This window comes from Leucoraja erinacea, chromosome 28 (genome assembly GCF_028641065.1).
Source record: "Leucoraja erinacea ecotype New England chromosome 28, Leri_hhj_1, whole genome shotgun sequence".
Lineage (NCBI taxonomy): Eukaryota > Metazoa > Chordata > Chondrichthyes > Rajiformes > Rajidae > Leucoraja > Leucoraja erinaceus.
Window position 1 is genome coordinate 3430180 of NC_073404.1, and position 14584 is coordinate 3444763.

The 14584-nt window shown below is 45.9% G+C and overlaps 1 protein-coding gene across 1 annotated transcript in view; it reads left to right on the top strand.

Annotated features, from left to right (window-relative positions):
* vps53 (VPS53 subunit of GARP complex) overlaps window positions 1-14584 on the top strand; it is a 338695-nt gene that overhangs the window by 81200 nt on the left and 242911 nt on the right. The window contains exons 6-7 of the mRNA XM_055657535.1: window positions 3610-3725; window positions 8149-8268. Of these exons, the coding sequence (XP_055513510.1) occupies window positions 3610-3725; window positions 8149-8268 (236 nt within the window). The remainder of the gene's footprint in view (window positions 1-3609; window positions 3726-8148; window positions 8269-14584) is intronic.

Genomic DNA, 14584 nt, shown 5'->3' on the forward strand with positions numbered 1-14584 from the left:
AATAAAGTTGCTGTCGTACAGCGCCAGAGACCAGGGTTCAATCCTGACTTCGGATGCTGTCTGTGGGGAATTTGTACGTTCTCCCCGTGTCCGAGTAGGTTTCTTCCGGGTGCTCTGGTTTCCTCCCACACTCCAAAGATACACAGGTATGTAGGTTAATTGGCTTTGGTTAATTGTCCCTTGTGTGTAGGATAGAGCTTGTGTACAGGGATCACTGGTCAGTGCGGACTTGGTGGGCCGAAGGGCCTGCTTCCGTGCTGTATCTCAAAACTAAACCAAAGTAACCCGGAGGAAACCCACGCGGTAACAGGGAGACCGTGTAAACTCCACACAGACAGCACCACTGTGATATTTGATATCTGAGCCACGGAGGATTTTGTAACGGTAACTAAAGATAGCGAATGAGATGATTTAAGGAGGGGGTTTGTAAATTGTGGAGAGAGATAACAGATACATATTTAAGGATGGAGCTGTAAAGGATGGAGTCAAGAATGACTAAAATGGAGAAGAGTTAGCAGCCCGCTAGGTGTGGAATGGTGAGACCAGCAAAGTAGGGTGACACTGAGCAATGGAGCATTTTATGCAGATGTGGGAGACAAGGGAAGGATATTGAATGTATAGTGGAAGCCAGTAAAGACCTCCATGATTAGGGTTGCTGGGCAAATGAGAGTATGTGCATATGGAAAAAATGTCAGATGGGTGGTAGTAATGAGGAGATGGCTGCTTATGGACATCCTGCCTGGCGGTCTTCAGCACTATCCTCCTGTCCTTCAGTTGGTGCCGTTTGGGGGGGCCGTTCTACGCCTTGCAGCCCCCGAAGGTGTGGAAGAAAAATGTCTTGATAAATCATGTCTTCATTCCTTGGAACCTAGAAGGCTGAGGGTTGGTCTTATAGATGGGTATAAAATCATGAGGGGAATAGACACCATAGAATCAAGAACCAGAGGACATAGGTTTACGGTGAGGGGAGAAAAATTGAATAGGAATCTGAGGGGTAACTTTTTTACTCAGAAAGTGGTGGGTATATGGAACGAGCTGCCAGAGAAGGTAGTTAAGGCAGGTACTATTAAAAGATCTAGAGGGATACGGGGGCAAATAGGGCTAGCTTAGATGGGGCATGGACAAGTTGAGTCGAATTGCCAGTTTCCGTGATGTATGACTCCAATTAGACGTAATTGAAAATTGGATCCATTTAGGTACAACAAAACAAGTAATGCCACACTAATCCCAGCCTCCTCTAAGCAATTGCCCGAATGGACAATAAATACTTTGGAAACAGCTGTATTGTATCTCTTGCTTCGACAGAAACTAAATGTTTTCCAACATATACATTTGCATATACAGTGTTTAAGAAGGAACTGCAGATGCTGGATCATCGAAGGTAGACCAAAGTGCTGGAGAAATTCAGCGGGTGCAGCAGCATCTATGGAGTGAAGGAAATAGGCAACGTTTCGGGCCAAAACCCTGAACCTTTACATATACAGTTACTGTTACGTATTCTGGTCTACATACACAGTGACATATACAGTTACAAATTTCCCAACAGCAGGTGCGTGGAAAGCTTGCAACTGCTTGGGATGTTACTGGGACTTTCCGGGACCTCTCCCTATGGTAGCCACTGACCAGTGAAATGATCCCTCTAAACCTGTTCCATCCATGTACCCGTCCAAATGGTTATTAAACATTACGAAAGTACCTGCCTTTCGTATAAAAACAAAAGTCACCACACAGGTTCTGATTAATTATTTTCCTCCTCACCCTATCTCATCTGGTTCTCGATTCCCCTACTATGGGCAAGAAACTCTGTGCGTTTTGTACAGAGTCATTATTTTGTACAGATGCAGCATATTTTGTTGAAGTGCAGAAACTTCAAGTCAGCTATCACTGACATACCAAAAGGTATAGACAATGGACAATAGGTGCAGGAGTAGGCCATTTGGCCCTTCGAGCCAGCACCGCCATTCAATGTGATCATGGCTGATCATCCCCAATCAGTACCCTGTTCCTGTCTTCTCCCCATATCCCTTGACTCCGCTATCTTTAAGAGCCCTATCTAGCTGTCTCTGAATTAAATGAACATTGAATTCCCCAAATTTAGATAACTCCCATACTGACTTTTCTGTCCTGGTCCTCATCCATTGATTGAGGCTACATTCAAATTGGAGGAGCACCACCTCTTATTATTCTGCTTGGGTAGCCTACAACCCAATGGTATCAAAGTTGAATTCTCTAAATTTAGGTAACTACAACCGCCTAGCCCTCCTCCTTCTTCTCGTACACCCCCCCTCCTCCCTCTCTGCCCCACCACGTGCGACAAAACACAGGTCCCCGTAATATCCAAACGCAGAGGAACCCGCTCCCGTGGGCGCTCCCCGATACGAAGGCGACATGGCAGCTGACATACACCTATTTCACCCCCCCCCCCCCCCCCACCCCCCCACTTACATTCCTTCCTCTGGTTTTACAACTTGCAGCTCCTCAATCCTTTTGTCTCACATATTCATTCTTTTTGTCCCTGGTCTTTGTCCAACTGTCTGCCTATCAAAACCCTCCCTCACCTGTATCACCCATATTACCTGCCAGGCATTGTCCAGCCCCTGCTCTCTTCCTAACCCTACCCAACCCCCCCTCCCCCCCCCCCCCCCCCCCCCCCCTCAACAATCAGTCTGAAGAAGGGACCCCCCCCCAAAACAACATCCATCCATGTTTTCCAGCGATGCTGCCTGACCGGCTGAGTTACTCAAGCCCCACCAGAGGTTTATATGTACCTCCAAACATCATCTACTGGACCTCCTGGTTGCTAACCATTCTAACTCCACTTCCCATTCCAATTGTAACTTTCTGCTGGGCCTCCTCCATTGCCAGAGTGAGGCCACACACAAACTAGAGGAACAGCACCTCATATTCCGCTTGGGTGGCTGACAACCCAATGGTATGAACATTGAATTCTCCAATTTTAAGTAATACCTCCCTACCTCCTGTGACTTACCCCCATCTCAATGTAACCCACTTCTCCCACTATCCAGTCCCTCATTCCTCCCCCTCCCCATCCCCTCCTCCTCCCCATCCCCTACCTTTGGCTTCACATTTCTCTCCTCCTCACTTTATCTGACACCCTTTAATCACCTTTTCATCCCAGGCCTTTGTCACTAAATCCACCAAACAAACCCTTCTCACATGTACCCACCTATCACTCGCAATGCTTTGTCCTGCCCCCACCTCTCTTTTGCAGCTTTCTCCCCTGCTACAATCAGTGTTTTGAAGGGTCCCGACCGGAAACGTTGCCTCTCAATTCCCACCACAGATGCTGCCTGGCTCACTGAGTCACTCCAGCACTTTGCGTTCTGCTCACGACTCCACCATCTGCAGTTCCCTGTGTCTCTGAATTTCTTCATGGTGTACCCAGTATCCTGCAAGCAAACAGCTTACATGTATGTGTAAGCAGGTATAATATTCCTACTACAAAATGTTTGTGTTTGCCATCTTTGTTAACTTTAAGGATTCGTATTGCAATGGATAACAATGTGAGTCAGTCTATGTAAGAGTGTAATGATTGCAGTTAGGAATTCTGCTCTGGCTGAAGTGACCTTTTCAAACTGTGTCCTTTAGGTCAAAGAAATCACCCAGGACATTAAACAGCTTGATCATGCCAAACGCCACCTCACAACTTCCATCACCACGCTCAATCACCTGCACATGCTTGCGGGAGGTGTCGACTCCTTGGAGTAAGTAGTCATTTGTAACAGATGTGTGATATGGTTTCTAATGCAGCTAGATTTAAGCGTGCATTCACTCCTACTGGTATCGGACAATTCAATTATGCTTTACAGTCACATGTACCTAGAGTGATACAGTGTGACAACAGGCCCCTCAGCCCAACTTGCCCACACCGGCCAACATGTCCCAGCTACACTAGTCCCACCTGCCTGCGCTTAGTCCATATCCCTCCAAACCTGTCCTATCTATGTACCTGTCTAACTGTTTCTTAAACGTTGGGATAGTCCCAGCCTCAACTACCTCCTCTGGCAGCTTGTTCCATACACCCACCACCCTTTGTGTGGAAAAGCTACCCCTCAGATTCCTATTAAATCTTTTCCCCTTCACCTTGAACCTATGTCCTCTGGTCCTCGATTCCCTTACTCTGGGCAAGAGATCCTGTGCATCTACCCGAACTATTCCTCTAATGATTTTATACACGGTATACTGTGTACGGTGAAATTCTTTGTTTTGCGTACAACCCGGTGAAATCATACAGCAGTGTTTAAAAAGGAACTGCAGATGCTGGAAAATCGAAGGTAGACAAAAATGCTGGAGAAACTCAGCGGGTGCAGCGGCATCTATGGAGCCAAGGAAATAGGCAACGTTTTGGGCCGAAACCCTAAAGGGTTTCGGCCCGAAACGTTGCCTATTTCCTTGGCTCCATAGATGCCGCTGCACCCGCTGAGTTTCTCCAGCACTTTTGTCTACCTTTGTCTTTTGAAGTGCTGGTGTACAGAAACCAATAGGACCATTGTGCATTCTCAGCTGAACTCAATGATCTCTGCCAAGACAGGATTAAGGGAACTACAGTGAGCCTCACAACCCTTGGCAAGGGAAGATGATAATCTATAACATGAAAATCATGCAATGTATGAAGAAAATAGGCAACGTTTTGGGCCGAAACCCTTATTCAGAAATCATACAGCAGTCCTCACTGGGCAGTAGACAAAGAGTCGCCAACAAAGTTACGAAAAGTTAATCCAACAGTCCTTATCTTCTCGCAGTGGCGAACCAAGCCTGCCGCTGTGCGTGGCAGCGGGACCCCCACCCTTGCCCACCTGCCGGATCCCCAATGCTCTCGACGGCCATCCTCACCCACGGCAGCGGGGGTCGCTCTCTGCTCTCGGCGCGCTTGCACGTTGGATTGTTCGGCCCCGTGGCGCACCGCGGCAGCCTGCTGCCGGTGCGTGGCGCATCTCGGGTACGGTGGCGGCCGAGCCAGGCCTGTCGTTGGGACGGGCCGCGGTACGCCGGGATTGCCCAAAATCAAATAATTGATTTTGGAATGGAAAAGATGTGGCTGACTCATAATCACAGTGGAAACGTACAATAAGGCAGCTGACCAATAACGCGTTCAAAGCAGTCTCCAGACAAAGAAAAGGTGGACAGAACAATGCTGGAGTAACTCAGCGGGTCAGGCAGCATCTCTGGAGAAAATGGATAGGTGACGTTTTGGACCAGGACCCTTCTTCAAATTGACAGTGGGGGAGAAAACTGGAAGCAAAGAAAAAGACAGGACAAATCAAGGCTGGCAACAGATGGCCTCAGGCAAGGGGGTTACCTGATAGGCTGCTTGTTGGCTATGTGTGAGCCCAAGAGAGATACATAGTTGTGAAGTTAACAGACTTTTAGCGGAGGAAGGTGGGGGGGGGGGGGGGGGGAGGGGTGAGGTGGGGGGGTGACGCAGCGAGGAGAGTTGCTGCCAATACAACACCAGAGACCCGGGTTCCATCCTGACTATGAGTACCGTCTGTCCGGAGTTTGTAAATTGTCCATAGTGTGCAGGAACAGTGTTAGTGTACGGGACAATCTCTTGGTGTGCTGAACGAGCCTGTTCCCGTTCAATATCTCTAACGTCTAAAGAGTGGGGAGAGAGGTGTTTGTAGAAGTTGCCTAAAATTAGAAAATTCAACGTTCATACCATTGGGTTGTCAGCTACCCAAGCAAAATATGAGGTGCTGTTTCTCCAGTTTGCGTGTGGCCTCTCTCTGGCCCAGGACAGAAAGGCCAGTGTGGGAATGGGAAGGGGAGTTAAAGTGGGTAGCAACTGGGACTGCTTAGCAATAGGCCTTGGAGGACCGAGCGCGCAAGTCTTCACCAAAATGGTCGCCGGGTGTGCGCTTAGTCTCGCCGACGTACGAGAGGCCACATCAGGAACACCGATTGCAGTAGATGAGTAGATCAGCCTGACCCGCTGAGTTACGACAACAATTTTTTTTTTGTCTTTGGTATAAACCAGCATCTGCAGGTCCATTTTATTACATCATAAAGAAAAGGTGGTGCTTAATAGAAACTGGAAATAATTTTATTTCAGTAAACAGTTATAAAATAATAAAATGATATCAATATAAACAAGTTGTATGGGTCTTATGTGCAAAGGTTTTTAGCTCCTTATTTTTCTTTCAATGTCCTAGAAGAGTATTTACTAAATTTGACGTACATTTTATAATCAATGTAGAGTATGAATCTTCTTCTTCTTCCTCGTGTCCAGCCATCTTCTATATCACGTCTTCCCGGTCGGTCAGTGACGGTTGACGGTCGGTGGTTGCAGAATTGGCTACTTCAGTCACTGTCACTGTGGTACAGTTTCTGTCGTCAGCATTGCCCGGGGTGTGCCACGTGGAGGCTTCTGCTTGCATCCCAGTGTGAATCTGCACTGCTCCCTACCTTTCTTAGGCGGTGATTCCTTCCACTATTGTATTTTGCAGTCTTGGATTCTTCACCCTCTGGCAGTTTAGCATCTAGATGCTGAGTATTGGCAGTTTATTCAACTTCACTAATCCGTTTGGTCAGGCTCAACTCTTTTGCATAAGGCCTTCATACATTGCATGATTTTCATGTTATAGATTATCATCTTCCCTTGCCAAGGGTTGTGAGGCTAACTGTAGTTCCCTTAATCCTGTCTTGGCAGAGATCATTGAGTTCAGCTGAGAATGCACAATGGTCCTATTGGTTTCTGTACACCAGCACTTCAAAAGACAAAGGTAGACAAAAGTGCTGGAGAAACTCAGCGGGTGCAGCGGTATCTATGGAGCCAAGGAAATAGGCAACGTTTTGGGCCGAAACCCTAAAGGGTTTCGGCTCGAAACGTTGCCTATTTCCTTGGCTCCATAGATGCTGCTGCACCCGCTGAGTTTCTCCAGCACTTTTGTCTACCTTCGATTTTCCAGCATCTGCAGTTCCTTCTTCCTAAACACTTCAAAAAGGCACTTCCTTCACTTACCTGGTGTTTAAGTGGTGCAGCAGTCAGAGGGATTTAGTTTAGAGTAATTTAGAGATACTGCGCGGAAACAGGCCCTTCGGCCCACCGAGTCCACGCTGACCAATGATCACCCCGTACACCAGCATTATCCTACACACTAGGGACAATTTATAATTCTTACCAAAGCCAATTAATCTACAAACATGTGCATCTTTGGGATGTGGGAGGAAACCGGAGTACCCAGAGAAAACCTACGTGGTCACAGGGAGTACGTACAAAGTCCGTACAGACAGCGCCCGTAGTCAAGATTGAACCCGGGTCTCTGGCGCTGCAAGGCAGCAACTCTACCGCTGCGCCACCGTGCCGCCCCAGATTTATATTGCTATATTATTGCTCCAGGTCCCTCAGATCAGCCGACTTGGGGTTACTGAACATCCCGCGGTCTAGGCATAAGCTCAGGGGCGACCGCGCCTTTGCGGTTGCAGCTCCTAGACTGTGGAACAGCATCCCTCTTCCCATCAGAACTGCCCCCTCCATCGACTCCTTTAAGTCGAGACTTAAAACTCATCTTTACTCTCAAGCCTTTCTTGACGTCCTCTGAGTGAGGGCTATATGTATGTATTTATGTATGTACTTAATCTATGAACCAATGTTGTATAACGTTAGTACCTCCACCAATGTAAAGCACTTTGGTCAACGAGAGTTGTTTTTTAAATGTGCTATAGAAATAAAAGTGACTTGACTTGACTTGACTGTATTACAGCTGAAACATGAGCGCCGTGTTTAGGACTCAATGATTCTTTTGTTGAACAACATTGTCGTTGCTCATTAATGCTCAACAAAATGGAAATAGTTGTTTGGTTTTAATCACGGATGCACTCTCTTGAAATAACTGTCATATGAATCTATTAGTCCTCATACATTTGGAATAGCACCAATGTTTATTTAGGGAAATAATTGAATTATTTTCTAGACAATAAATTTATGCTGGTCATAAACCAAAAAGAAACACACTTAATGCCATATTGTGAAATCCTAATCACCAGCATAAGTCTGAACTCATAAATCATTATTTTTTTATTTTATTAAAATCCGGATTGCTAAGGGTTAGTTGGGGGGTTTCATTGCCTTTTCGCTGTTAATAAATGTAGCGTTGGTGACTCTGAGCGCGTTCTTTATTTCGACAGGGCGATGACTCGCCGCAGACAGTATGGAGAAGTAGCTAACCTCATGCAAGGGGTGGTGAACGTGCTGGAGCACTTCCACAAGTATATGGGAATTCCGCAGATCCGCCAGCTCTCTGAAAGGTAAAGTATCAAAGCTTCTGTTTAGCTCGAGGTCGTCTTTTAAGTGGTTTCATTATAGAAGCAAAACAAATCTGTCTTTATTTCTTAAAAAAAAATTAGTTACTCCCCTCATCCAAATTCACATGAGTTCCCTGTAATTTGCAAGCAAGCATAATTTATGCATTTAGTTAAGTTTATTTCCGTTAAAATTGACGACATCTATAATCCCCTTATACCACTATTTCAAAAGGATAAATGGTGTAAGCAAATTTGGTGGAACATTCTGTTAGCTTTGGTAGATTAGTATCTGATGGGTAGTTTAGTTAAGCGAAACTGACCGTGTGGCCCATCGAGTCCGCGCCGATCAACGATCACCGTACAATAGTTCTATCCTACACACTATGGATAATTTACAGAGGCCAATTAACCTCCAATCTGCACGTTTTACAGATGTTTAGTTTAGTTTGTTGTCATGTGTGTCGAGGTACAGTAAAAAGCTTTTGTTGCGTGCTAACCACACAGCAAAAGACAACACATCATTACAATCGAGCCGTCCACTGTGCACAGATACATGATAAAGGGATGTGGGAGGAAACCGGAGCACCCAGAGAAACCGGCAAGGTCACAAGGAGAACTTGCAAACTCCACGCAGTCAGCACACGTGGTCAGGATTGAATCGGGGCCTCTGGCGTTGTAGGGCAATAACTCTACTGCTGCGCCACTGTGCTGTCAAAGAATATTGACAACAAATTAACTGATTAAATTATTACAAATGAATAAATACATTGAAATAAGGGAATCATTTATAGACACAAAATGCTGGAGTAACTCAGCAGATCAGATAACGCCTGGAGAAAATGGACAAATGACGTTTTGGGTCAGGACCCTTCTTCAGGACTTTTTAAGTGAATCATTTACCTGGGTCAAGGTATTTCACGGGGTCAATGCCCCCATTATTTTAAGTTGGCAGATGGACTTTGATACAATAAACTTATTTTGATGTTAAAAGCAAGCTGCTCGAAGAGCTCAACAGGTCTCAACAGCATCTGTGGAGTCAAGTGGATTAACAGGATCTCGAACAAGAGCCACCGAGTTCCTGCAGCAGCTTGTTTTTGCTCCAGATTCCAGCATCTGCAGCATCTTGAGTCTCCATTCTTTTGACGTTGGCTGTCAATGGTCAAAGATTCTTTATTATCACATGTACAGGCTACAGTGAAATCCTTTTTTTGCCTACAGTTCAGTCAAGTCAAGTCAAGTTTATTTGTCACATACACATACGAGATGTGCAGTGAAATGAAAGTGGCAATGCTCGCGGACTTATTGTGCAAAAGACAAACAACAAAACAACCAAACAAATTATAAACACAATCATAACACACATATTCTTTTACATAATAAATAATAGAAAGAGTCGCCAGGTTTTGGCGTCCCGATTTTGGGAAAAGTCCAACCTCCCTTCTCATGCATGGCCTCCTGGGCTGGAACAGTCCGTTGCAGGGGTGGAAGAGGGTCTCCATGATTTTGCGGAGTTGCACCCTGGACCTGCAGGGGGGTGCTGCGTTCGGCCTAACGCACTACCCTTCTTGTCCTTGGTCAATTCCGAACCGTTCCCGGACAAGATGCTTTCCAAGATTGTCCGGAGTCAGGTTTTACGAAATCTCCGTTACGTCCCCACTGAGACTGCACTCGCTCGTCCTGTCCTGGACTGCTGCGGCTACCTTCACATGTCTTGTCCAGCGAACCGTGTGTCCCACTCCTCGGGGACGCACCTGCCTTTCTGCCAACCTGTCGAGCCAAAACCCAGCTCACTCTCGTAGCGGCCATTTGTCCTTGCGGCCTCCATTGCCAGCTCCCTCCATCCTCGGGGGACGAGAAGGAGTTGGGCTCAACGGCTCCCTCTAGGGGCCACAGCCCACTGTTCCTTGGACGATCATGGACGATATTAAAATTGCGCACCAATCAGCTGGCCAAGGTCTCTGCGGACCTCTTCGGCCTCCCGCTTTGTGACTCCAGTCCCCAACTGCTTCCAGGAAACCTGGATCTTTCCAGTCCCTAAGTAACCTGTCCCTATAACTCCCACCCAGGAGTTCTAACATCAACCATAATGAAGTACTTTGAAAGATTGGTAATGGCCCACATCAGCCAGTCTCCAGAAGAGTCTAGATCCATAGCAACTTGCGCCATTTTGCATTCATACATTCAATTTCGGAACACCTTGACAGTAACAACACCCATGTTAACAGGCACGGAAATCGCTATCAAAATATGGGGGAGGGACACAATTTCTTGGCGGCCAAGCCCGTGCATGCTCACACACGCACACGCGAGGCTTCGGCCGTGGGCCCTGTGGACGGTAACATCGGAAGCTGACCTGGTTGGTGACCGACTCCGAACTGCAGCAAGAGTAGCTTTGTCCGCCCCGAATGGAGCTTGAATCGGCCGGCGGGGGATTCAATATTGGGAGCCTCGATCTCTTTGACGCAGCAGTTTGATTTTAAGCCACGCCGGGCTCTGAAAGGCCCCGCGAACACACCAATTCAGTCCTTAGCGTCTGATAAAGTCCAGATTACAAAACGGGGGGGGGGGAATGTCCCCCCCTCTCAAAGCACCTTTCCACGCTATATGTATTTCTGACTCCACCCTAAACCTGCACACTAGTGCCTCTCAAGGTTGTGTGCTCAGTCCCCAGCCCAGCTCTCTGTACACCTACAGTGCCCTCCATAATGTTTTGGACAAAAACCCATCTATTTATTTGCCTCTTTACTCCACAATTTGAGATTTGTAATAGAAAATATCACGTGTGGTTAAAGTGCACATAGTCAGATTTTAGTAAAGGCCATTTTTATACATTTTGGTTTCACCATGTAGAAATTACAGCTGTGTTTATACATAGACTGGATATTCAACAGCCTTGAGTGGTTTAGTAAAAAGTTGCCTCCCACTCAACATAAGGAATCTAAAACCAGAAAAGAAAAGCCTCTCCAAGAGTAGACCAAATTGCTGGAGAAACTCAGCGGGTGCGGCAGCATCTATGGAGCAAAGGAAATAGGCAACTTTTGAGGCCGAAACGTTGCCTATTTCCTTCGCTCCATAGATGCTGCCGCACCCGCTGAGTTTCTCCAGCACTTTTGTCTACCTTCGATTTTCCAGCATCTGCAGTTCCTTCTTGAGCCTCTTTAAGAGTATTGACCTTGGGTGAGATTTAAACCTATTCTTGTAACTAATTCCCAAATCCAAATTATGGAAGATGTTTGGCTTTCTGTATATTTGATAGATTGGCGTCACAAGAAAGGATTTGAGATATGGCACACATGACCCCCTTTGAAATTTGTTCTATTTCTGTGTTATCGCACACGACTTCCTTTATGACTGTTTAAATTCTGATATTTCCCCTTGTCTGGCTCGGATGCTTCAATATGTGCGTAGTGATAACAGTAGTCTTTAAATGTCAGGGCTCTTGCAGCGTAGATAAGGAATTGTATTCCCTTTAATGTTAAGCTCAGGCCAGAATGATGCACATTTTGAATGGTTACTGAAGGAAGAAAGGACGAACATGAACATATTTAGCCCTTAATCGCCTCTCAGGAAGTTTGAACACACACAGTAAACTACTTTGAAGTGTAATCTAGGTTGTTTTGTTGGCTATTGCTATCTAACTTCTACAAATCAATGTCTTGTAGATATCAGTGAGGTGAATGGAAGATTAAAATGTTTTTGCCGATTGTTATTATGCAGCAATTGTTGATGAGGATACCAATAGAACAGAGCCACTGTTGCAAAGGGGCGCAGCAGTAGAGTTGCTGCCTTACAGCGCCAGAGAAAACCCGGGTTTGATCCTGACTACCGGTGCTGTCTGTATGGAATTTGTGCGTTCTCCCCGTGACCTCTCTTAAAAATAGCGGAGTCAAGGGATATGGGGAGAAGGCAGGAGCGGGGTACTGATTGTGGATGATCAGCCATGATCACATTGAATGGCGGTGCTGGCTCGAAAGGCCAAATGGCCTACTCCTGCACCTATTGTCTATTGACCTACCTGGGTTTTCCCCAGGTGCTCTGGTTTCCTCCAACATTCCAAAGACGTAGAGGTTTGCAGGTTAATTAGCTTGGTGAAATCGTAAATTGTCCCTAATGTGTGTAGGATGGAGTGCGGGGAAAGCTGGTTGGTGTGGACTCGGTGGGCCAAAAGGGCCTGTTTCCACGTTGTATCTCTAAGCTAAACTAAAGCTCACGGCTCAAACCCGGAACTAAACGTGGTTTACAGAGCGGTTAGTTATACTAATCCACCTATACAGTTCCGACAAGAGAGTGTCAAAAGTGTTTGTTGGATCACGGAATTCTCAATGACCAGTCGTGGCATTTTTAAACTTTTTCATTCAAACACAATGGTTATGCGGCATCAGAGCAAAGCATTAAAATATCTGCAGACCTTAACTGACAACTGAACACATCATAACTAACAAACCAAAGAAACTATGGAACTGCAACTATAGGACTGAAGACTGAACATGACTAGACACATGACACTGGACATTCACACACAACTCTTACCTCTCTTCAGCCCGCCTAAACCTACCTGATTTTCCAGTTGTTAAATATTTTAACTCCCCACTGACATTTGTGTCCTGGGCCTCCTCCATTATCAGAGTGAGGCCTAGTGCAAATTGGAGTAACAGACCCTATATTTTGCTTGGGCAGCTTACACCTCAGCGGTATAAATATTGACTTCTCTAAATTCAAGCTTTCCCTCTCTCTCCATCCCTCCCCCACCTTAGTTCTCCAACCAGTCTGACTGTCCCCCTTGATTGAATTGTATCTCGCTCTGCTTCCTTCTCACCTTCTCCTAGCTAACAAATGAATGATTTTACATTTTGTTTGATTTTCACACCTTATACTTCCTTATCTCTGTGCCTCCCTCACCCCTGACTCTCGTCTGCTTTGATCTGCCGCTTTCACCGCTTACCCTTCCATATCTCTGGTCTCCCTCTCCCCTGACTCACAGTCTGAAGAAAGGGTGTCAACCTGAAACGTCACCCAATCTTTCTCTCCAGAGATGCTGCCTGTTCCTCTGGGTTCCCCCAGCACCGTGTGTCTATCTTCGGTGTAAACCATCAGTTCTTCCCTACGCATTTTACACAGAATACACTGCCGAAAAACAAAGCTTCCTTATCTATATAGGGTGACTGATGCCCTTTGAATACAGCTATCCAGAATGAGAACGGCAAGGGTTAAATTGCTGTGCCGCCTGCTGACATCTCACTGTTCACAGCTACACTAGAAATGTCTTTGTACTCAATTCATTGAGACTCAGCTTTTACAGCCCCTTATCTTATTAGAAACAACCCTGAGAGTTGCACCTTGTACCAAGCCCCACAGAATAACGTCTCCGCTCCACGATTGCAATCATAATAAACTTCAATCCATTCTCTTCAAGGCGCTAATTCCATTAATAATGTGAAAGCTCCCACACTATATTGTCATGTCCCGTAATGCAGCAACAAAATTCTTACTCGCAGCAGCACAACAGGCATGTAAACGTAGTTCTCTGTAAAAACTATAATAAAAATAACTTCAGTATATATATATATATATATAAACAGGGCCAAGGCCTACTCGAAGGGCCAAATGGCCTACTCCTGCACCTATTATAAAACAGTCAAATACATCAACAATAATAGTGCAAAGTGCAAAATAATGTGGCTGTGTGTATAATTTGCAGCCTATTTGGAGGTGGTAGTGTTTAACCTGTTCGATGCCACCCCTGAGCATACTTGGGTCATGGCCAATAATGAACAAAACACGGCAGTGAACAGGGGCCTGATGGCTGTAGGGAGGAAGCCGCACCTGAACCTGGACATTACAGTTTTCAGGCTCCTGTACCTTCTTCCCGATGGCAGGAATGAAATGAGAGCGTGGTCAGGTTGGTGTGGGTCTCTGATGATGCTGACTGCCTTTTTGAGGCAGCGACTCCTGGAGATCCGTTCGATGGTGGGGAGGTCAGTACCTGTGATGGACCGGGCAGTGTTCACTACTTGAGCTACCTCTGGCAGCCCAGGGCATTGCAGACGCTTCAACGTCCTTGTTTACCAATGGCACATTGCTGATGGCAGTAGTCATAGACATTCAATTTGTTGAAAGTATTCTGTACTGTGTAAAGTAGTCCTGAATTTGAATGTGTACAAATAGAATGAATCATTTTCAATTTTTGTCAGACATTGATTTAGCCTGTTGTATTGGACATTATTCCTTCTTCAACTAACATTAGCAAGTTTGTTATTCAATAGTACTGCTATTAAAAGATATACTAACAAGCCATATATTTTCCCACTGAAACAGACAA